The 25792-nt window shown below is 32.8% G+C and overlaps 1 protein-coding gene across 1 annotated transcript; it reads left to right on the top strand.

The window, feature by feature from the left end:
• Window positions 1–1235: 1235 nt before the first annotated feature.
• K441DRAFT_209727 (uncharacterized protein) lies at window positions 1236–2907 on the top strand. Its single transcript, XM_067640534.1, has one exon. It carries the CDS (start codon window positions 1535–1537, stop codon window positions 2618–2620), a length of 1086 nt encoding a protein of 361 aa, XP_067508721.1. The 5' UTR covers window positions 1236–1534; the 3' UTR covers window positions 2621–2907.
• Window positions 2908–25792: the final 22885 nt, after the last annotated feature.

Here is a 25792-nt window from a genome sequence, read left to right as displayed (position 1 = left end):
AGAGAGAAGCTCGGGAAGTTACTCTCCCTAAAGTAAATAAGGAGGACTATTCTCTACTAAAGTCCTATAGGATTATTTCCTTATTAAACTGCCTAGAAAAGACTCTAGAGAAGATCTTTACTACTAGCTTACTTTAAGACTTATAACTAGGAGGAAGAAGATAGCGGTCCGTAATTAATATAGTCCTACTACTTTTAAATAACACCCAATCTAAAAATAATAGGAAAAAAGCTAAGCTACTATTACTAGTTTAAGGTTCGCGTTTAGCGGGCTAGGCTTAGATATAGTTATTTTAATCTTGTTTATAGGCGGCATTAATATTAGGGTTTTTAACGTAAGTACTTTAATATTACGGAGTTCTTTATAGATTGCTTCGATTAATTACTAATCCTAAGCCTCTAGTGTAGCCCGCTACTGGGCTAAAATATCTGTAAAGGACTATTATGTAAGGGTTAATTATTCCCCAACTAGGGCTATAATACCTTCAAACGGCGTTGGGCGGCTTCGAAGTATTACACTAGAAGGTCTCTGAACACGTGCTCGAAAAGCCAGAGCTATACCAAGACGAGATGGCGGTCTTTTTTATGGGACGAATTCCAAGTCCTTGTGACTTTCGGTAGAAGCAAGGCCCTGGTTTCCGTCGGTTAATCAAAGAAAGCAGCTCGCCGGGTAGCGAAGGCGCAAAATGCGGACCTGCGAAACCTGTACCTCTACTACTGTAAGGTGCACTTGTTGTATCGCAGGAGCGAAATAACTATTGGAAAAGGCTAATACGTCCAGAAGATCACGCAGAATTTTAAAACCGCCGCGTCGCCCGGGAGAGGCTTGGCCATAGTTAGCTTTAGTGGGAGGTTGGGATTAATTTGAAGATATTTTGTCGAAAGGGGCAACCCATGGGGAAGAGCCAGATCCCCGCTAATTTCAATGCTTGGCATTCAGCACTACATGTGCCGAGCTTACATCGTCAAACCTTAGCAGTTGGGAATCTTCTTTTGAGAGAATCAAATCTTCTGACGGTCAGCTCTCCAAGAAAAACGCCTTTGATGAATGACATTAACTCCGTGAGGGCCCTCTACAGGTTTAGCGTTGCAGCTAACTAACCTTGGAGACCGCATCCGCTTCAACTCTGTAGGCGCCTGCTAGGCAGACAACCAGCAGCAACTTGGGCTCATCAAACCTGGAGCGTTTCTCTTTCACTTCGCACTCTCTTCGACCAGCGAAATCCTTCAATTCAAACCCTGCTATCTTCGTTAGTCCTCATTCTCTATTAGAATATTTAAGCTGCTCTTTCATTTCGAGATTTATCCCTATGGCACGTTACTTTGGTCCTAGCAACCGTCAGGAAATTACCTCTATTTAGAAAGGCTCTAACGAACTTAACTAATACTTAACTAGAGGGCGTCAACCTCTTAGTTTAAACCTCACACACTCTCCAGGCGCCCTAATATATGGTGGTGCGAGCCGTTATATATATCACCAACCCCTAGTCCAGTATCGCACCAAACATCGTAGGAACTACTTACTTCATCTTCCGATGGCAGTCTTCCGCAAACCTAGACGAGTCGGCAAGGCCGGCGACCCTACTAAGACACCAACCAAGAAACAGAATCTAGCATCAAAACAAAAATCCAGCATAAAGAAAACCATGGGGTTATCTCAACAAGACCAGGAGGAGAAATCCAACCAACAACGGACCAAAAAAGCTCAGCCTAAAAAAATTCCGGACCGGGATAGGAGTAAAGTACCTACGCTCACCACCACACCTAGGGTCGGCTTCATGGATCTTTCCGGCGAATTGCGTAATCAAATCTATAGAGAGGTTCTTCACTTTGAAGGTGAAATTATAATTAGCGAAAGGGGTCGGAGTGGCGACCGAGGTGTTTGGCTGGACAGTAAGCCTCGGGCCAAGACGCTGTCACTCTTGCAAATATCTAGTCAAATTCGCAAAGAAGCTATATCCATCTACTACGGCGAGAATACTTTTTTCTACGCAGGCGAAATACTCGACCGCCAAGGCCACCTAGCCAAACCTATCTGCATGGCTGCCCGCTTTCGAAAATGGTGTGAGGATATGGGTGCTGAAAACATCAAGTGGATTAAAAAACTGGAGATTGGGCTTAAATACTGTTGGACTTGCAACTGCCCACTCCCCCCGTGTTGGCCCAGGACTATATATGATATGTATCCCTATGTTGAATTTGCCGTAAAGCACCCGAATTGTGAACTGAAACTGACGGAACTTTGGCCACCACACTCCCGATGCTATACCAACTGCGGCTGCTGCAGCTGTCCCTGGACAAGGACTGCGGTAGATCCAGTTTTATTCGGTGAGAGAACGCCAATCATCAAAGAGTCTGCCTGGGTTGAAGAGATTGCGGCGGGTAACATCGTCAAAATCCAGGCACACATCGGCAGGGACATCTGCGTCGACAAGGTGATATATGCTCGTGAGGCATCAAACCACACAAATCGCGAGGACAGATGGCAGGAGTTGTGTGACAAACTTAGCCTGAACTACGCCTTCGATTTGATACCAGAGTCAGTCCAAGGAGGAACGAGATTCATTATGCAAGTCCAGAAGAGGGAGATGCCTGATGCGGATATGGTTGATAGTGTGTAGTAAGGTGTGATCCTGAGGCGGATACATGTGGATGAGAGGGGAGATACTTTAAGAAACACTATAGCTTGGAGATGAACGATTGAAGCAGTTTTGATAGCTAAGTCTGGCTGTGTATTCTTTTCAGAGTAGAGACTGTTAGCGCCTTAACCGTATTATAAGGACGATTCATTATATTGCTCGATTCGCGTTGGCGGACTAGGGGTACAACTATCTTTGACATTTAGATAGGCTATAATAAAACTACCTAGGAGCTACTACAGAACTTAAAGAATACTATAAAAAAGGTGTAGGAGTATCGGAAGAAATTACCTAAGGGGGACCTAAGAGGATTAGCTACCGAAGTACTCGGAGCTATTTCCCTCTCTATTAGATATAAATCCCCTTTAGCCTCTTCCTTCTTAAGACTTTATTTAGCTAGTTTCAACTTCTTTAAATAGACCTTCTTATAGACCTTTTTAAGATAGGCAAGTTAAACGAAAGCGGCTAGTTTAGTATTAAACACTCGCCGTTCTTTAAGATAAGTATACTCCCTATTATTATAAGGCTTTTATACTTTAGTAAAAGCTAGAGCAAGTTTACCTTTAAGGTAAAACGCCTTAGATTAAATATAAGACCCTATAATAAATTAGATAATATAGTAAATGCCTATAAAGAATAATAAGACGCGTATGCTTCGCGTTAGAGATGGATTAAATATTATAGGATAATTATATATACTTAGTATAGGAGGAAGGTTAGTAACTAAATAAAGTCGTAGTTATAATATAAATTAACCCCTTCCGCATAATAAGAATAAAATAGTATAATTTTACTAAGTAGAGAGATAACAGAAATAAGCTAGTTATAATAGTTGAAGTATAAGGATTTAATAGAAGGTATTAGGAATAATATAAGTTATTAAATGAAAGATAGGAATACTACACCTCTAATTAACGACTTAGAGGTACGAGATATCTTTAAAGACGAAGATAGAGAAGAGGATAGTATTATAGACCTTATATTAGTAGTAGTATAACTACTATAAGAGGATATAAATAGACTAGTAGTAGAAGCGCGGAAAGTGCTAAAACTAGTTAAACTATAGGATAAGGAGTATCTAAGTTATATAATAAGTTACGGAGCGAGTTTAAAACGTAAGAATATAGGAATATAAGAACGTAGGACATACTAACGTACGGACGTACTAATATACTAATATACTTTTCTTAGGAGCTAGGTTATATATTTAAAGGACTACAGTCTCTACCTTAGACAGCTCTCTTTTTGTAGTAAATCTTAGAATATAATCAGAGTTAATCTATTAGGCACTTGCTCCGTGGTTAGATCTTATTTTTTATATTTACCTATATACCCAGCCTATTAATAAGTCTACCGTAGTATTTCCTATAAGGCTTTATTATATCTAACGCAATTTTAAATTAGCTTAAGCGTCTCTTAGATAAACTTATTATTTAGGTATTTATTAACTATAATCTATTTCGTTAATTAATTGGTTATTTTAAGAACTTATACTATAAGATTTTTAGTAAGAGGATCAAATAGTTTAGGGCAAAGTAGGATCTAATTTTAGTAGAAACGTACTTGTTTTAGTACTAGCGCGTTTTACGAGCGTTAGGTTATGGAATTAGGCTTTTAGCCTTAAACGCCTAAGCGGTATTCTAACTAGTAAGCCTAATAATAGCTTAGCTATTTTATAGTTATAAAGTACTATAGGTTCTTATAATCGCTAAGGACCTTAATTAGAAATCTAGCGCCTTTTGTTTAAGTCGCTATTATTTAAAACATTTGATAATAGCTAATAATTCCTTATTGTACTGTAGGTCTCGTAGTTATATTTAGCTAGGCTTAGTTATTTTAAAAAGTATACTATAGGGTGTAATACTCTGTCCTTATTATATTAGGATAAAATACCTTAAGTAACGTAATTAGATAAATTAGCTTTTATAACACTTATTTGGTTTAAGTTTAAGTATTAGAGTATAGGTATAACGTGTTTTACCACCAAGCGAAATCGGAACGTCAGCGACACGACACCTTAATAACAACACGTAATGCCTCTACAACGCAACACCCAATTTATATATACTAAAGGCTTATTACAGCTTACTATTACTACTTTAAGCTTATTTAAAATTAGTACCCAAAAATACGCTATAGCGGTCTATAATGTACCTAAATTAACGCTATCTTACTAACGCGCTAGATAACGCTCTTAACGTAACTATAACCCAAACTTAAAATAACTAACTCCCTTAAAAGAGCAGATAATTATATAGCGTATACTTAATAATAGTCTATATGGTATACCGCCCTTAAAGAATAATATATAAAATATAGCTAATAAACTACTAGAGGAGTGAGGCTGTTAATGTAACGGAACCTTGTAGCAGGTACTACGGTAGGCTCGTTAATAGGCTAGGTGTGTAGGTAATGCAAATTAAAGTTAATAACGTAATAACAACTGGTGGAGTGGTTGCCTAATAGATTAACTTTAATTGTATTCTAAGAATTACTATAAGGAAGGAACTATCTAGGTAGGGACTAAGGGTCCTTAAATACACAACCATACTTCTATAAAATCCTCCTTATATATAATATACGTGTACTTTATCTACTCTGTTACGGATTATATAAATTATATAGATTATACAGATTATATTATATAACCTTAGCTACTATTCCTTATTATATAGTTCTATCGGCTCTATTCTAGACCGTGCCTAAATTAACTAACTAGCTTCTTCTAACTCTTCTCTAAATAGTCGTAATATTATACTTAAAGCGTCCGTAACACTATCTCCCTCCTCTTTATCTTTGTCCTTAAAGATTNNAAANATCTCTANGTNNTTTACTAGAGGTATAATATCTATCTAATTAATTTAGTTAATATTATTGCTTATTATACCTAAAGCAATTTCTTCTTCTTTAACTGCTCGTTATACTCGCACTATTACTGCGATATTATCTCTTAGTGAGATTATACCGTCTCTATATTCTTGCTATTTAAAAGAGGGATTAGTTTATATTGCTTTAGTAAACCTATCTTTATAATAACCGTCCTCTTACTTAAAGTGCACTAAAGTGAATATTTATTTATCCTATGACGTTTGCTTTATTTTTAATACTAAATATATATAACCTATTGCTCTTAATAGTTGTCTAGTTCCCTAATTAATTTGTCTTAGGGTCTTGTGTTTAATCTACTGCTACGCGGCTAGATAATAAACTGTCTATTGCTTTAGCGGAGTTATACCGCTCCTAGGACGCTAAACAGGAGGCTGCCGATACTTAGCAATAGGCCCTTAAGTCTTGTCTGGTGGCGTCCGCTTAGTTAATCCGTCTTAAGAAGGTTTATAAGAAGGTTTATTTTAAGGAGTAGAAACTTATAAAATAAGGTTTATAGGAACTTAGTAATAAAAGAATGGACTCTTTTTTAACTGAGAAGGAAATAGATCTAAGTAGTTTAGCAATTGCTCTTCTTAGGTCCCCCTTAGGTGACTTATTTTTTAGCGATCCTTCTTTATTAATACTGCCTGACCTAATTTCTTCTAATACTCCTATGCCTTTTCTATAGCGTTTTTTAGATTCTCTAGTAGTTTCTAGGTAGTCTTAGTGTAGCCTATCTACTTTACCTTATATTATATTTTATTGTTAATATCCTTATAACTAATAATCTTTAAAACTTACTATTTATCTTCTTCCTATCCTTTATATATGTCTGCTTTATAAACTAGTGGCTTAATATTCCCGTATACTGGCTCTAGCATTGCGATATACTGTATAGGGTAGATCTTTATTTTAGCTAGTAGGTTTAACTTAAATATAACTAGTAAAATCCTTTACTTAATTTTAAAAGGTCCTAGTCTAACGTGGTCTAACTTCTTACTTAGTTATTAACTCTTAAAATTTTTATATAGTAGCTATACTTTATCTCCCTCCTTAAGATCTAGTCCCTTAGATCTCTTAGTATTATAGTACTTCTTTATTCTTTCTTATACCTTCTTTACTAATTCCATAAGGTCTATATAAAGATTTATTAGTATCTTTATTCTTTCTTTAGCTGTACTACTTATTTTCTTTACTTATTGTAGTGATAACGATATTCTTAGCTTATATCTATAATTTGCCTTAAATAGTAATATACCTATTCCTTCTTATGGTGTTATATTGTATATAAACTATATAACTGGTAATAATAATACCTAATTATTTTATGCGTAATTAATATAATGTCTTAGATACTACTCTAGTGTCTAATTTAATCTTTCCATTTAACCGTCTGTCTGCGGATAATATGTAGTAGAAATTGCTACTCTAATTCCTTGTTCCGCTAAGAATACCTCCTAGAATACTGCTATAAATCTTAAATCTCTATCTAATATAATTTTACTTAGTACTCTATATCTTATAAATACTTCTTTAATATAGATTCTAGCGACATCTTCTACTAATATCTCTTCTGTGCACGCTATAAAGTATCCCTACTTTATAAGCTTGTCTACTATTACTAAAATCACGTTATAATCTTGTCCAGTAATAGGGTTTTTTAATTTTAGCAACTTGATAATAAAGTCTTATAATATAACCTCCTATAGCCTCTCTGGTATTTTAATAGGTTATAGCCCTCTATATAGCTTATACCTTATTAGTTTATTCCTCTAACAATCTAGACATTTCTTTATAACTTTTCGCGCTAAGCCCTAGATTCCGTTAATAATATACTCCTCTTAGAGTCTTAACACTAAGCCTATAGCTCTATTATGTCCTTAAGTTATTCCCTTATGGAAATCTTCTACAAAATACTCTACTATGCTTCTTAGGATATACTTTACCTCTCTATGCTTATACAGTATTTCTTCCTCTGGATGTTCTAACTGTTCTTCTAGCTATGCTTTAAAGATCCTCTATGCCTAAAAGCTTTCTAGTATTTCGTAAATTCTTCCTAGTTTGTTATCCTCTTAAGTTGCTGCTAGTTTAGGGTAATTATATCTAATTAACCCGTTACTATCTTTGCGTAGCATTGCTCCTAATAGCTTTTTATCGTTTTATAGTTTAGCTTTTCTGCTAAGTGCATCTGCTCTTATATTCTTAGTTCCTTTAGTATACTAAATCTTAAAATGGTATTTTATAAGTATCTTTGCCTATTTAACCTGTCTCTGATTAAGTTCTTTTATTATTAAAAACCCCGTTAGGTTTTTATAATCCGTCTTAACTATAAATGGTTTTTTTACGCCTTATAAGAATGCTCTCTATTCCTTAAGTGCTATAACTATCCCTAGTAACTCTTTATTGTATATATTATAGTTTAACTCTAGTAATATTATTTTCTAACTGTAATATGCCACTAGGTGCTATTTATCTTAATATTTTTATATAAAAGTACGCCCCTAGTGTAAAGTCTAATACATTTGTTTTTATAACCGTTTCTAGTCCTAATTAATAGATTTTAAGAATTGGCTCCTAGGTAAACAATTCCTTAAGTTCCTTAAACAATTTCTTTTATTTATCTTCCTATGCCTATAGTTCCTTCTTCTTTATAAGCCTTATAAATGGTTTAATATTCTTTAACTACTATGCTATAAACCTCCTGTAGTAGTTGCAAAACCCTAAGAATAACCTTAACTATATTACATTCTCTAGTTCTTATATAGCTTTAATTTTCTTTAGGTTTATACTAATATAACCTAGTTTAATAATAAATCTAATAAAATTAGTCTTCCTAGTAAAGAACTCGCATTTCTTAATTGCTACTAGCTGTAACGGAACCTTGTAGCAAGAACTACGATAGGCTCGTTATTAGGCTAGGTGTGTAGGAAATGCAAGTATAAAAGTTAACAACGTAATAACAACTGGTGGAGTAGTTGCCCAACAGATTAACTCTAATTATATTCTGAGAATTACTATAAAGAAGGAACTATCTAGGTAGGGACTAAGGGTCCTTAAATACACAACCGTACTCCTATGAAATCCTTCTTATATATAATGTACGTCTTATTTATATTAAACGTGACGTTCCTTATGTTTAACGCAGCTAATACGTTTAACTATTATATGACTCGCTTACCATTCCTCGTCATATAGTTCCACGGGTTCTATTCTGGTCCGTGCCTATATTAACTAACTAGCTTCCTCTAACTCCTCTCCAAATAGTCGTAATATTATACTTAAAGCATCCGTAACACCATCTCCCTTCTCTTTATCTTTGTCCTTAAAGATACCTAGCATCTCTAGGTTGTTTACTAGAGGTATAATATCTATCTAATTAATTTGGTTAATATTATTGCTTATTATACCTAAAGCAATTTCTTCTCTCTCTTGGGTTAAGCGTTGCCTTCGTACCGTCTCCTTAATACTATTACTAGGTGAAGTAATAGCGATCTCTTGCTCTTATTATACGAAAGAGGGGTTAAGTTGCGTTATAATCGCGAGTCCTTTTAGTCGCTAATTCTCCTCTTGTTCTAAATATACTTGCGCCAACATACGTTTATTATATGACGTTTATTTTACGTCCGATGCTAAATATACGCGTTTTATTACTCTTAATAGTTTTTAAGTTCCCTAAGTAATTTATTATAGGGTCTTGTGTTTAATCTGCCGCTGCGAAGCTTAATAGTAAGCTGGCCTCTATGCTGCTTAAGGTTTAGTGTACCTTAGAAAAGTCCATATATATCCTTAAAGTTTAGCGTCTGGCTTATGCTTATCTTTAGCGTTTAGAATATATCCGTAAGAAAGTTCGTTTAAAGGAGTAGAAGCTTATTTAACAAGGTCTTTAGGAACTAGGTAATAAAAGAATGGGTTCTCTTCTAATAGAGAAGGAAATAGATCTAAGTAGTTCAGTAACTGCTCTTCTTAGGTTCCCCTTAGGTGATTTATTCTTTGGTAATCCTTCTTTATTAATGCTGCCTAACCTAATTTCTTTTAATACTCCTGTACCTTTCCTATAGCGTTCTTTAAATTTTCTAGTGGCTTCTAGGTAGTCTTAGTGTAGCCTATCTACTTAACCTCGTACTATATTTTGTCCTTAATGTCCTTATAATTAACAATCTTCGAAACTTGCTATTTGTCTTCTTCTTATCCTCTATACGTGTTTGCTTTATAGACTAGTGGCTTAATATTCCTATATGCTGGCTCTAGTATTGCGATATGCTGTATAGGGTAGATCTTTATTTTGGCTAGTAGGTTTAGCTTAAACGTAACCAGTAAAATTCTTTATATAATTTTAAAAGGTCCTAGTCTGATATAGTTTAATTTCTTACTTAGTTGTCGACTCTTGAAATTTTTGTATAGTAGCTATACTTTATCTCCCTCCTTAAGATCTGGTCCCTTAGATCTCTTAGTATTATAGTACTTTTTTATTCTTTTTTATACTCCCCTTGCTAATTCCATAAGGTCTACATAAAGATTCATTAACGTCTTTATTCTTTCTTTGGCTGTACTACTCGTTTTCTTTACTTGCTGTAGTGATAACGATATTCTCGGCTTGTATCTATAATTTGCCTTAAATGGTAATATGCCTATTCCTTCTTGAGGTGTTATATTGTATATAAACTGTGTAACTGGTAATAGTAATACCTAATTATTCTGTGCATGATTGATATAATACCTTAAATACTACTTTAGCGTTTAATTTAGTTTTTCCGTTTAACCGTCTGTCTGCGGATAATATATAATAGAAGTTGCTGCTTAAACTCCTTGCTCTGCTAAGAACACTTCCTAGAATGCTATTATAAATCTTAGATCTCTATCCGATATGATTTTGCTTAATACTCTATGTTTTATAAATACTTCTTTAATATAGATTCTAGCGATATCTTTTACTAAGATTTCTTCTATGTATGCTATAAAGTATCCCTACTTTATAAGCTTATCTACTATTACTAAGATCGCATTATGGTCTTGTCTAGTGATAGGATTTTTTAATTTTAGTAACTTAATAATAAAGTCCTATAATATAACCTCCTATGGTCTCTCTAGTATTTTAATAGGTTATAGCCCTCTATATAGCTTATACCTTATTAGTTTGTTTTTTTAGTAATCTAGATATTCTCTTATAACCTTTTTAGCTATCCTCTAGATTCTATTAATAATATACTCCTTCTAAAGTTTTAATACTAAGCTTGTAGCTCTATTATATCCTTAAGTTAGTCCCTTATAGAAGTCCTTTATAAATTTCTCTGCTATACTTCTTAGGATATACCTTACTTCTTAATTTTTGTATATATCCGTCTATAAATCTTCTAGCTGTGCTTTTAGAATTCTTTGTGCCTAAAAGCTTTCTGGTGTCTTGTAGACTTTCTCTAGTTTATTGTTCTCTTAAGTTACTATAATTTTTAGATAATTGTACCTAATTAATCCGTCTATATCTTTTTGTAATAAAGCCCCTGATGGCTTTTCCTTGTTTTATAGTTTAGCTTTACGGCTTAGAGTATCTGCCCGTATATTGTCTGTACCTTTAGTATATTAAATCTTAAAATAGTATTCCGTAAGCATCTCTACCTATCTAACCTATCTTTAGTTAAGTTCCTTTGTTGTTAGGAATCCTGTTAGGTTCTTATAATCCGTCTTAACTATAAATGGTTCTTCTATACCTTATAAGAATGCTCTCTATTCCTTTAATACTGTAACTATACCTAATAACTCCTTATTATAGATGTTATAGTTTAACTCTAATAGTGTTATCTTCCGACTATAATATATTACTAAGTGCTATTTATCTTAATGCCTTTATATAAAGTACGCCCCTAGTATATAGTCTAATACATCTATTTCTATAACCGTCTCTAGCCCTAGTTAATAGATCTTAAGAACTGGCTCCTAGGTAAACAACTTTTTAACTTTCTTAAAGAGTTTTCTTTACTCCTCTCCCTATGCCTATAGTTCTTCTTTCTTTATTAACTGCGTAAATAGCTTAATATTCTTTAACTACTACGCTATAAACCTTCTATAGTAATTGTAAAACCCTAGAAACGATCTTAATTATATAATATTCTCTAGTTCTTACTAATTCACTATAGCTTTAATCTTCTTTAGATCTATGCTAAGTTGGCCTAGTTTAATAATAAATTTAATAAAATTGGTCTTTCTAGTAAAGAACTCGTATTTCTTAATTACTACTAGCATCTGTTCTTCTTGTAGTCTCTTTAAGACCTATTTAATGTATTCCCTATATTCTTCCTTAGTTATTAAGTAGATAATAATATTATTAAGATATACTATAATAAATTCATCTAAGTGTTCTCCTAATATATTGTTAATATACTTTTAAAATATTGCTAGTGCGTTTATAAGCCTAAATTGCATAACTAATGGTTTATATAGTCCCTTCTTTAACCTAAAGGCTGCCTTTTATTTGTCGCCTTCCTTAATCCTAATCTAATAGTACGCCTATCTTAGATCTATCTTTATAAAGATTTGCGTATTGCCTATTCTGTTTTAGATTTCGCTAATTAAGGGTAAAGGATACTTATCCTTTCTAGTAATACTGTTTAACTGTCTGTAGTTAATATACAGCCTTAGTTTACTATTTTTCTTTAGTATGAATAGTACTAGATAACCCGCTAATAACTGCAATAGTCTAATATATCCCTTTTATAGATTTTCCTGGATAAACTCTTTTAATGCTCTACCTTTTTCTTTAGTAAGCTTATAGATTAGAAAAAACCTTAAACTTGTTTCTAGTTCTAACTCTATCTTATAGTCCTATACTGCACATTTTAATAGCTTTTTACTTTTTAGTAACTATAGTTTTTTGCTATACTTGTGGTATCTCTTTAGTATATAACTTAGTCCTTTTTTTATTTCTTTGTAGGTTGCTCCTACTTAGTACTATACTAACTTAGCTTATTATTATATCTTATGGCGTTAAGTATCTTTAATATTAACCTGACCTATAATCTAATTAATCCTTAAATTGTATTTTTGTAACTAAGGCATGCCTAATACTGCCTTATCCTGTCCTAATAGTAGGATATTGAAAGATATCTTAATTTATCTTCCTTTAATAGTTATCTAAATAGGTCCTGTTTTAAGATTAATAATCCCTCCTTTATAGGTTATTAGATCTCCTGAAATTGTAACTAATAGGTAAGGTTACTCCTTTTATTTATAAGGTAGTCCTATTCTCTTAACTATTGTTAGTGAGATATAGTTTTGTGTTACTCTACTATCTATTAATACTTTAAACTGCTAATCTTACTAATTAATTTATAGGTTTAGGTATTATTCTTGAATTCCTTTAAGGGTCTAAGGCTCTATTACTGGCTCCCTTTAGTTTTATAGGCCTTTACTTTTCCTAACTATTAGCTGCTTAATCCTGGTGTACTTAGCTTACTCTTTAGCTAATATCTAGTTTGCTTTTTATCTTTAATATACTATAGATACGTATTTTCTAGGTATTCCTATTACTATCATCTATTTAAGTATTCTTTTATAAGGAATCTTCCTAGTTAAAGTACTAGACTTTCTTCCTCTTAGACCTCTACTAGATGCTATCTATATATATATTTAGCATTCCTATACTATTACTTATCTGTTATCTAGTATATCCTTATAGGGTATTTTTAATTCTTTTCCTTTAGATTCTTATATATCTCATATATATTGTCTACGCACGCAATCTATAATAATGTGTAGTGTGCTAGGTGCTTTGGGTTAACTCTTAGCTTATCTTTATCCCTAAGTTTAAACCTATGTCGTGCTGATCTAAATGTTGTGACTTTATTTATAGGTACTAAGATGCGCCTCTTACTTCTCTAGTCCTCTAAATATTCCTCTAGATCCTTTAATATTATAATTAAGGCTCCTTTAATATGCGTTATAGCCTTTTTTATAATTAGGTGGTCCTAAATAACTTTTTTATCTAACTATATATAGAATTCTTCCTATTTATTATTATACCTTTGCCTATACTACTTTTAGTATAGTTGCTAGAGTATATACGGTCTATCCGTAAGAAAGTATCTTTTTATTACTGCGTTATAATAGCCCTTTATATATTATTTTTTGAACCTAATAGGGATCCCTAGATCCTCTTTATCTTTTAGTTTAGTAAGCTACTTAGCTCTTAGTGTGCCTGCTCTTAGCCTATTAGTAATTCTTTATACTAGTGCTCTATCCTTTATACGTCCTAGTGTGCTAGATCTTTTGTTTAGTTTCTGTTCTTACTATATAATAATTCTTTTCCTAAATTCTTTTATGGTTTCTTTTAGTTTATACCTTACGCTCTAATTCTTAAAGTCGTCTTACTTCTTGATCCTAATATTAACTTTTTAATCTTTAGTTTGAATACTTTATTTAACTAATAAATCCTCTAGGTTTATATATTTGTCTCCTAGTCTAATTACTATTTATACCGCAGATTCTCTAATCTATAAAGAAGCTCCTTACCTCTTATCTATAGGTGTCTTAATTTATACCCCAAATTCTTAACCCCTTAGGTTCTTTAATCCTAAGCTTACTTCTAACTTAAGCTTAGCCCCTACCTTAGTCTAACTAGGCTTAGCTAGTGTCCTCGTCTTATCTTAAGAGTCCTAGATCTTATTTATCTCGTCTTAAGAATCTTATACTGTTAGGAATTCTTGTCCTAAGCTTATTCATATATCTTTAAACTAAGCCACTGCTCTGCTCTATTAGTTTCTATCTATTATAGGTCCTTAAGCTTACCTTATTTTATCTTAAGAATCTTAGTTATCTCTTATCTTGCTATAAGAATCTTAAGCCTTTAGCCTTTTGCCTTTATTAAGTGCTAAAATAGTTTACTGTCCTACTTCTCTTATATCTTATAAAGCAATAGACATTATATCTAGTAGGGTTTTAATCCCTACTAATATTCCCTATTCTATAGTGGAATTATCCTCTGCCTTTAGTATAATATTTCTAAGGTCTACTTACTTTTAGTAAGCGGCCCTTATTACCTTATCGTTACGGAATATTTCGCCTAGGTTGAATTTATTATCCTTAATATCCGATCTATAAACTAGTTCGTTAGTTCCTCTATATCCTATAAGTACTAGCTCTTATAGCTAATAGCTTATGCTATACTTAGCGTCCTTATGAATTTAGTATACGTTGTTGTAATAAAACGCAAAACTTCTAATTAAATATTCTTTTATTCCTTGTAGTATATTATCGTCCCTCTATATATATATATTGTCTACTAGTCTTATACCCTTTACTATATAGTGACTCTGCCTACTTCTATAGTCTCTAATATAATAACCCTGTTTTCTGTAATTTATATAAGCTCCTTTTTTAAACTATTTCTCTTACTATAGAGTTCGCCTGAATGTCTTCTGCTGTTAAGATCCCTGATTTAGCCTTTACTTCTTAGACCTTTAATTACTTAATCCTTGTCCTCTAGGTTTTTATAGTTTACTCTATCTCTTATAGGCTTCTTTAATACCGCTTAGGTCTATTAACTTTACGCCGTACTATAATTTCTAACTTAGCTTTTATTATTGCGTACTCTATACCTTATATAACTATAGAACTTTATCCTAGCCCTTTTTAGCCTATTCCCTTTGGTAGATCTAATTATTAATCTTAATTACCTAATTTATTAGTTCCCTTAAGGTATCCGTATCTTTTATTAGAATAATCACATTTTAGACTTTAGCCTTAAGTCCCTGTTTATACTGTGCTATAAGCGCCCTATTATTCTACTTTACTTATATTACTAGTGTCTAGAACTATGTCGTATACTTAATTGCTAAAGTTTATTATATAAGGTTCTAGAGTTTTCTTTCCGCTATAGTTGTTTCTTCTAGGTCTCTAAATATTTACGTAAGTTGTTCTGTAAATCCTTCCTAACTTAAGAATATAAACCGCACGTCTTGGTTAGTGGTTATTATCCCATTTACCTATATCTCTATAAGGTAAGGTTTAAACCACTTAAGTGCTTTTCCTAACAAGAATAGTCCTACGTAGGCTATCCGATTTATAGGTATAGGTAACTTTACTCCTTCTTATAAGACCTTAAAGTGTATCTGCGTAAGGAATCCTTTAAGCTTTAACCTCTCTCCTGTAAATCTCTTAATTAATAGTAGCTTAATCTTTACTACTCCTATCCCATTAAGTCTTTTTTTTAATACTGTATTGTTAGCTATTAGCTAGTTAACTATTTCCTATAGTTATCTAACCGTTATAGGTTACTGTGAGTTAGTATCTACTATACTGGTATTACCTCCTGTTCCTAAAGTAGTTGCTGCCGTTAATAGCATTGTGGTAGCTGCTTTTGGTGGCATATTGTTTAACTTCTTATATTAATACCGTAACTAGGTAATAATTGTGTAACGGAACCTTGTAGTAAGAACTACGATAGGCTTGTTATTGGGCTAGGTATATAGGAAATGCAAGTATAAAAGTTAATAACGTAATAATAACTAGTGGAGTGGTTGCCTAATAGATTAACTCTAATTATATTCTAAGAATTACTATAAAGAAGGAACTATCTAGGTAGGGACTAAGGGTTCTTAAATACATAACCGTACTCCTATAAAATCCTTCTTGTACGTAATATACGTCTTATCTATATTAAACGTGATATTCCTTACATTTAACGCAGCCAATACATTCAACCATTATGTGACTTGCTTACTATTCCTCGTCATATAGTTCCACGGGTTCTATCTTAGTTTGTACCTATATTAACTAACTAGCTTTCTCTAACTCCTCTCTAAGTAGTCGTAACATCGTACTTAAAGCGTCCGTAACACTAGCATCTATTCTTCTTGTAGTCTTTTTAAGACCCATTTAACGTGTTCTCCGTGCTCTTCCTTAGTCATTAAGTAGATAATAATATCGTTAAGGTATACTATAATAAATTCATTAAGGTATTCCCCTAATACACTATTAATCCTTTTCTAAAATATTGCTATTATATTTGTTAATCTAAATTGTATAACTAATGGTTTATACAGTCCTTCTCTTAATTTAAAGGCTGCCTTTTATTCGTTGCCTTCCTTAATTCTAATCTAATGGTACGCCTATCTTAGATCTATTTTTATAAAGATTTACGCGTTACCTATTCTATTTTAGATTTTACTAATTAAGGGTAAAGGATACCTATCCTTCTAAGTAATGCTGTTTAACTATCTATAGTTAATGTATAGTCTAAGTTTTCCGTTCTTCTTTAGTACGAATAGTCCTGGATATTCTACTAATAACTGTAATAGTCTAATATATCCCTTTTATAAAATTTCCTAGATAAACTCTTTAAGTGCTCTAGATTCTTTTTATGTAAGCTTATAGGTTAGAAAGAACCTTAGACTTATTTCTAGTTTTAACTCTATCTTATAGTCCTATACTATATACTCTACTAGCTTTTTACTCTCTAGTAACTATAGTTTTTTACCATACTTATGGTATCTCTTTAGTATATGGTTTAACCCTTTTTCTATTTCTTTATAGGTTACTCCTACTTAGTACTATACTAACTTGGCTTATTATTATATCTTATATTATTAAGTATCTTTAATATTAACCTAACCCGTAATCTAATTAATCTTTAGATTATATTTCTATAACTAAGGTATTCCTAGTACTGCCTTATTATTTTCTAATGGTAATATATTAAAAGACATCTTAATCTGTTTCCCTTTAATGGTTAACTAAATAGGTCCTGTTTTAAGGTTAATAATGCCTCCTTTATAGGCTATCGGATCTCCTAAAATTGTTACTAATAGGTAAGGATGCTCCTTCTTCCTATATAGTAATCCTATTCTTTTAACTACTGCTAATAAAATATGGTTCCTTATTGCTCTACTATCTATTAATACTTCGAACTGTTGATCTTGCCACTTAACTTATAAATTTAGGTGTCGTCCTTAAATTCCTTTAAGGGTTTAAGGCTCTACTACTAGTTCCCTTTGGTCCCGTAGGCCTTTACTTTTTCTAACTATTAGCTGCTTAATCCTATTTATACTTAGTTTACTCTTAACTAATATTTAGTTTACTTTTTATCTTTTATATGCTATAGACATGTATTCTCTAGGTATTTCTACCACTATTATTTATCTAGGCATTTTTCTGTAAGAAATCTTCCTGGCTAAAGTATTAAGTCCCTTTAGCTTTATACTTCTACTAGGTGCTAACTATATATATACTTAGCGTTTCTATACTTTACCTTATCTAGTGCCTAATATATCCTTACTAGGTACTTCTAATGTTTATCTTTAGGTGCTCTATATATATTATACGCATTATCTATATATATAATCTATGCTAATATATAATATGCTTAGTGTTTTAGGTTAACTCTTAGCTTATCTTTATTCTTAAGTTTAAACCTCTTACGTATTAATCTAAGCGTCGCAACTTTATTTATAGGTACTAAGATTTGCCTCTCGCTTCTCTAGTCCTCTAATTACTTCTTTAGATTTTTTAATATTATAATTAAGGCTCCTTTAATATAACTTATAGCCTTTTCTATAATTAGGTGGTCTAGGATAACTTTCTTATCTAGCTACATATAGAAATCTTCCCACTTATTATTATGTCTCTGCCTATACTACTTTTAATATAGCCCCTTAAGTATATACGGCTTATCCGTAAGGAAGTATCTTCTTATTACTACATCGTGATATCCTTTAGTATGTTATTCTTCGAACCTAGTTAGAATCTCTAAATCCTCTTCTTATTCCAGTTTAGCGAGCTACTTAGCTCTTAGTGTGCCTGCTCTAGGCCTATTAGTAATTCTTTATATAGGTGCTTTGTCCCTTATATGTCCTAGTGTGCTAGATCTCTTATTTAGTTTCTAATCTTACTATAAGGTAATTCTTACTCTAAATTCCTCTATGGTTTCTTTTATTTCGCGTCTTATAAGTAGATCCTTAAAGTCTTCTTACTTCTTAATCTCGTTAATGGCCCTTATTTGTGTCTTAAAGTCTTAGTCCTATAGGATTCTTAATCCTAAGCTTGCTTCTATCTTAAGCTTTACTCCTACCTTAGTCTAACTAGGCTTAGGTGTTCTTATCTTGTCTTAAGAGTCTTAAATCTTACTTATCTCGTCTTAAGAGTCTTATATCTATAGGAAACTCTATCCCGAGCTCATTTATATGTCTTTAAACTAAGCTACTGCCCTACTCCATTAGTTTCTATTTATTGTAGGTCCTTAGGTATACCTTATCTTATCTTAAGAATATTAGTTATCTCTTATCTCGTCTTAAGAATCTTAAGCCTTTAGCCTTTTACCTTTATTAAGTAATAAATTAGTACTAGTAGTTATCTGCTTGCTTAATCCCTATAAAATGCTTTTTCTTTTATCTTGTAAAGCGATGGATGCCGTATCTAATGGTGTTATAATTCCCGTTACTAAACCTTACTTTATAGCGGTTTTAGTCTCTACTTCTAATATAACTTCTTTAAGGTTTATACGCTTCTAGTAAGCTGCCTTTATTACCTTATTATCTATAAATGTTTCGCCTATATTAAACTTATCGTCTTTAATATCCGGCCTTCGCGATGGTTTATTAGTTCCCCTATATTCTAAGGATTTTAGCTCCTATAGCCAATAGCTTACGCTATACTTAGCGTCTTTATAAATTCGGCGTGCGTTGTTATAATAAAACGTAAAACTTTTAATTAAAAACTTTTTTGTTCCTTGTAGTACACTATCGTCCCTTTATATATATATGTCTTCTGCTAATCTAATTCCCTTTATTATATAGTAACTCTAACTATCTTTATAATCCCTTATAAAGTAACCTTATTTTCTATAATTTATATAAGCTCTATCTTTAAACTACTAGCTTTGCTATAGAGTCTGCCTAAATATCTTCTGCTGCTAAGATCCCTGGTTTAGCCTCTACTCCTCAGTTTTATAATTACTAGATCCTTAACCTCTAGGTTTTTATAGTTTCTTACTCTATCTTTTATAGGCTTCTTTAATACTACTTAGGTCTATTAGCTTTACGCTATACCATAGTTTTTAACTTAGCTTTAGTTAATGCGTACTCTGCGCCTTATACAACTATAAAACTCTATCTTAACCTCTCTTAGCCTGTTCCCTTTAGTAGATCTAATTATTAATCTTAATCGCTTAATCTATTAATTCCCTTAGGGTATCTACATCTTCTATTAGAATAATCACGTCCTAGACTTTAGCCTTAAGTCCTTATTTATACTATACTATAAGCGCCCTATTATTCCACTTAACCTACGTCGCTAGCGTCTAGAACTACGTGGTGTACTTAATTGCCGATATTCATTGCGTAATATCTTAGAGTTTTCTTTCTGCCGTAATTATTAATTCTAGGTCTCCAAATATTTGTATAAGTTGCTCCGTAAACCCTTTTTAATTTAAGAACATAAATTGTACATCTTAATTAGTAGTCGTTATTCTATTTGCTTATATTTCTATAAGGTAAAACTTAAACCACTTAAGTGCTTTTCCTAATAAAAATAGTCCCGCATATGCTATTTAATCCATAGATATTAGCAGCTTTACCCCTTCTTACGTAACCTTAAAGTGCATTTACGTAAGAAATCCTTTAAGCTTCGACCTTTCTCCTAAGAATCTCTTAATTAATAGTAACTTAATCTTTACTACTTTTATCCCGTTAATCCTATTTTCTAGCGTTATATTATTTTCTATTAACTAGTTAACTATTTCTTGTAACTATCTAATCGTTACAGGTTACTATAAGTTAGTATCTACTATACTAGTGTCGTTTCCTAACCTTAAAGTAGTTGCCGCCGTCAATGGCGTTATAGTAGCTGCTTTTAGTGGCATATTGTTTAACTTTCTGTATTTAATACCGTAACTAGGTAGTAATTATATAATAGAACCTTATAGCAGGTACTATAATGGGCTTGTTAATAGGCTAGGTATATAGGTAATACAAATTAAAGTTAACAACGTAATAATAACTGGTGAAGTAGTTACCTAATAGATTAACTCTAATTATATTCTGAGAATTACTATAAGGAAGAAACTATCTAGGTAGGGACTAAGGGTCCTTAAATACATAACTGTACTCCTATAAAATCCTCCTTATACGTAATATACGTGTACTCTATCTACTCTATTACGGATTATATAGATTATATAGATTATATAGATCACATTATATAACCTTGGCTACTATTCCTCGTTACATGGTTCTATTGGCTCTATTCTAAACCGTGCCTAAATTAACTAACTAGCTTCTTCCGACTCTTCTCCAAGTAGTCGTAACATTGTACTTAAAGCGTCCGTAACAGTTAATTAGTTAGTAAGAACTAGGTTAACCGCTTTATTAAGTATATACCTAAGGTTAAAAATAAATAGACCCGGTAATTATTAGCCCCTAGTTTATACTTATTTAATTAATTAAAGATAAATATAGTATCTAAAATAAAGAGACCTATAATATTAATAAGTCTAGATTTATAATAGGTAAAATTACGCCTTAGCTTATTATTATAGGCTTAAAGAAACCTGGTAAACGGAAGAAAATATAGCCTAGTAATTAGAAGTAGGTTACCTTAATATAAGGCGTTAGGTTAATAGGGAGGCGTATTTTACCCTTTTTTATCTTTATAGGTAATGTGACGGCGCTAGAGCGCGTCACCTAGTCAGGGGTTCGCGTAAGACTTGGCATGTGTATATAGACGTCGCCTTACCACCTTCTCTTGCTCCTTAGCTTAATATCTTTGTAATATAGTATTCGTTCGCTTGATCTTGCAAGTATTCGTTTAAGTCTCTATTAAGACATTTGTTTAATAGTTTAAGCCGTTACAAGTAAGGTCCTTATTTTAACCTAATATAATAATTTACCTACAAATAGGTTATTATAATTAGCCCTATTAGCTAGACTAATAATAAGCTTATAGTTAACTAGCTATACCACTTTAATACGTATTTAAGTTGCTATTAGGTTAGAGCCTATAGGCTCCTTATTATTAATAAGCATAAGAGTTATTACTTAATCTAATTCTAGGATCTTTATAAGGAGAAGAATATTATTACTCTCTATATACCTCTATATTTATCACACCTACTATAACTATTTAATATCGCCTACTTCTTACTGTTAAAACGCGTGTATAGCAATGGGATCTCGGCCTTAGCATATAATTGCATTATATATATTACTAAAGAAGACTTTTTACTAGCTTTTAAAGCGGCTTATAATAAAAGACTTTATAGAGAATAATATCTACATAGGCTTTAGAGGTACTAGACTAGTTCTACTTAATTTAGATATTATAATATCGAAGCTTAATATATAGCTGCGTACGCTAATATTACTTATATAATAGCGTACTACCTAAAAACCAAAGATATTATATAACGCTTATAAAATAAAGGCGCAATTAACGCTAGTTTATATCACGGAGTAAGTATAAGCGACGATAATATATAGCAGAGTAGATATTATTAAGCCATGTATATAAACTATATAATAAGATTAAAACGTTACATAAGGAAAGAAGGTAGAAAAACGGGAAGAAAGGGTATATATTGTAGACTTAGTTGCTTAGTTAATACGTGTATAGAGTAGAATAAGATTTAGGTAGTAGTTCTAGTAGAACTTAATAGGATTTAGTAAAACTTAGTAGAACTTAGTAGAATATGGCAGAATATAGTAGATTGCCGTTAGATTGCCGTAGATTACTATTAAATTGCTATCTTATAGTTAATCTTTAGTTACTAAATTGGTAGAAATAGGTAGATATATATAAGGTATTACAGAGATGTCCCATAATAGTCCCCCCCCTTTAAACTTAAGCTTCTGCGAAATAGGGCTGCGGTAGTTTTAGGTAAAGTTTATAAAAGTCTTCTGCGGCTTATATAAGTCCTATAAAGTTAATAGGTTCCTATAAGGGCTTAATAAAGCCTCTCCATTTTATAAGATATATAAATTAGCGTTTCCGCTTATTATACTTAATGTTATTAATTCTTTTAACAAAGTACTTATTCTTGCTATCTACTTTAACTAGTAGGGAAGGGTTTTATATCTATTTAGGCAGGGCGTCTAATATAAGGGTAGTAGGGTAGAGGACTGACGTATTAGAATACGGGGTGGATTTTAACTATATTAGGGAGCTTTAGTTAGTAGGTATAAGAGAAAACAACCTTCTTAACCTTATAAGGGCCAGCGTTCTTTTAGTTAAGTTTCTTAGTAGGTCGTTTTATATTTAGATTTCTTATGTCTAGTTAGATAAAGTTACTAATTTAGTAAGCTAGTACTAAGGTTTATTTCTTATTCACTATGGCTTTATAAACAGACTAAGCCTATATTATTTTGTTAGTAAGAAACTATATAATTACAGCACCTGTTATACCAAACGCGTGCTTACGCGTTCGGTACACTAGGTACGCGTTTACGCGTTTAGTGTACCAACCACTCGCTTACGCGTCTGGTGCACTTATAAAGCACTAACTAATTAGGGGGCAGGTGTATTAGTATATAGACCACGTAGTCTGCTTTATATAATCGATAGTTACCATCTAAATAAGCATACAATACTATATGTATTTCGTGCCTGTGGATACGACTTACTTGTGCTATTAAGTTAGTACGAACACTAATTAGTGAGCGCGCACAGATTAGCAATCACTTAATACCTCCCCCCGAGCGATATACACGACAGCAACTACCCGTTTAGACTCCTAGTACGACCTGCTAAAAGGTCAGAAGTTGGGGATTACGGACTTATCTCTAACTCTATATACTTATTTAAGTCTTAGTACGGTTTACTAGAAGTTATAGACGCGAATATAGACCTATACGGAACCCCTATCCTTAACCCCCTTAAACCTTAAACCTCTTTAGACCTTTTGCGGAAACCCCCTACCCTCCTACAAACCATTACGGACCCGTTAATTAATTTTACGGACCGTTATAAGACCTCCCCCACCCGTTATAAGCTGCTACCACCCGCTACGCACCATACTACACTATAGTATGGCAGATATTAGTAAGTAAGTTAGCGAAGGTTAAAAGAAGTAGAGATAGGGAGTCGACGTTATATCTATAAACGACGTTAATAACTATATTAGTTTCAAAATCCTTAAATATAAACACTTTAAGCTCATAAATAACGACCTATAGAAGTAATACTAGGAAGACTTTGCGGACTTTATGGAAGCTATTCTTAAGGCCTATAACCCTATTACTATTTATAAACTACAAACCCTTTTATGTGACTAAGGTGTATGGGTTAAAAGGAATAAATGAGTTACTATTATATAGTCCTTGTATAACACAATACACAAGAAGGACTAAACGGAATAGACTAAAGAGGAAATCCTAGATCAGTTCTAAGAAACTAAGGAACCCTTTACTTCTTCTAAACTTAATGTAATTGCTGGCCTTATACCTAACCCACTTAACCAAATTCGTTTTATAAACCTAAGCGGCTTTAGACTTAACCTTATTAGCTAAAATATACCCTACTCTTAAGTTACGGATTATAATACCCCTGTAAACCAAAATACGGACTAAATTACCCCTGCTATTTAAGTTATAGATCCGTAAGCTATATATCTATAAGCTATAGATCCGTAAGTTATAGATCCGCAACCTACCTAAGTAAAGACCTATGGTAAGGAGCTAGCTAACCTAGCTAAGCTCTATACCGACAAATCTAAGTATAGCGGTGAAAATAATAATTTTAACTTTAAACTAACTATCTTTACGGACCTCTGCCAGAAGGCTAATATTCCTAAATAAGAGTTTAGCTAAGCCTACTCTACTATGCTGCGCGGCCTAGCACTTAACTACTACTACACTAACCTTAAGAGTAACCCCCTTGGTGTCCCCTTTAATAAGCTATATAAAGCTACCTATAACTACTTTAAAGGACCAGAATATAGGCGTGATATCCTTACCTAATAGAATGCGACTAAGCTACGGACCGTAATTAATAAGAATACCGAAAAATCGACTATAGAGTGTCTGTAAATCCTTATTAAAGACCTTCGGCACCTATAGCACGGCCTTAACGCTAAGCTTTAAATAGACGACTTTCTGCACAATAAACTTATTATGGCTTGCTAGGAAGTAGAGCCCTGTAAGTACGCCTATTATAAGCCTGTAGATACCTTAACTAGCCTTATTAATGACCTACGCTCTTCTATTATAATATACGAAGTCTTAAACCTACTAGGCAGTACTTAAGCCTTCGCTACGGATATTTAATATCCGTAGATAGACTTAGACGTCTACTTTACAGACCGCCATTACTGCTAGCAGCACCTATACTAACTAAGTCCCACCTATAACCCCCACAGCAACTCCTATATAAAAGTATACCCCCGTAGACGAATAAGCTAGAAATGCTTCGTATGTAGTAAGGAAGGATATTAGTCTATAAGGTATACCTAGGAAGAACGTAATAGGTCTCAGAAGAGATTTAATAAATGGATTAGCTAGTTTATCTTAGAATACAAAGGAGAGGAAGAAGAGGAGCCCCCTAATAAGTTAATAGAAGCCCTTATAATTGACTTTAACCTAGATAACTAGGAATAGGAGACCCTAGAGACGTTCCTAACTACTTTCGGACCTTTTACAGACAGCTAAGCCTTTAATATTACGACTGTATTAGCCGACCGTTCCTTTATACACTTAGTTACGCCCAAAAACCATTTTATAAGTACCCCCGTTACGGACGTTATAGATTATAAATAGGACCTATTTGCATATATTACTATAGAACGCTATACCCCTAAGGAATTCTATGGTGTTATAATTAATATAAGCGCCTTTAAGAAGTCTACTACAGGCTACGGATAATACCTTATATATAGGACTACCGTAAATGACAATACGGATATTAATATTACGTAAACTGGGGCTATAAACGTCTAATTCGGCATTAGCTTAACTGTATTAATTAGATTAGTTGCAGTTAAGACCCTAATTAGCCTAGTTAACTTCTATATAGTAAAAGCAGACACCCCTTTCTTACTTTGCCTTACGAATATAGATAGGTTATAGGTTTACTATAATAATATTACGGATACCTTAATCAGCCCTATAACTGCCCTAGGAAGTAAGTATATTACCCTGCTAATTATACAACGATTTGGACACCCATTCCTTATATAGGGAGAGACTTTATAAACCTATATTTAGGAATCTTTTAACTATAACCCGTGCTACCTTACTAGTACGGAGATCTACTGTCTGTACCGCCGTTTTGGCTACCTGTTAGCTGAAAAGCTATATAGAGTCCTTAAACGCTCTA

The sequence above is a fragment of the Cenococcum geophilum genome (genome assembly GCF_001692895.1).
Source record: "Cenococcum geophilum 1.58 unplaced genomic scaffold K441scaffold_4, whole genome shotgun sequence".
Lineage (NCBI taxonomy): Eukaryota > Fungi > Ascomycota > Dothideomycetes > Gloniales > Gloniaceae > Cenococcum > Cenococcum geophilum.
Note: the sequence above shows the minus strand (reverse complement) of the source record. Positions and strands in the feature narration are given on the sequence as shown.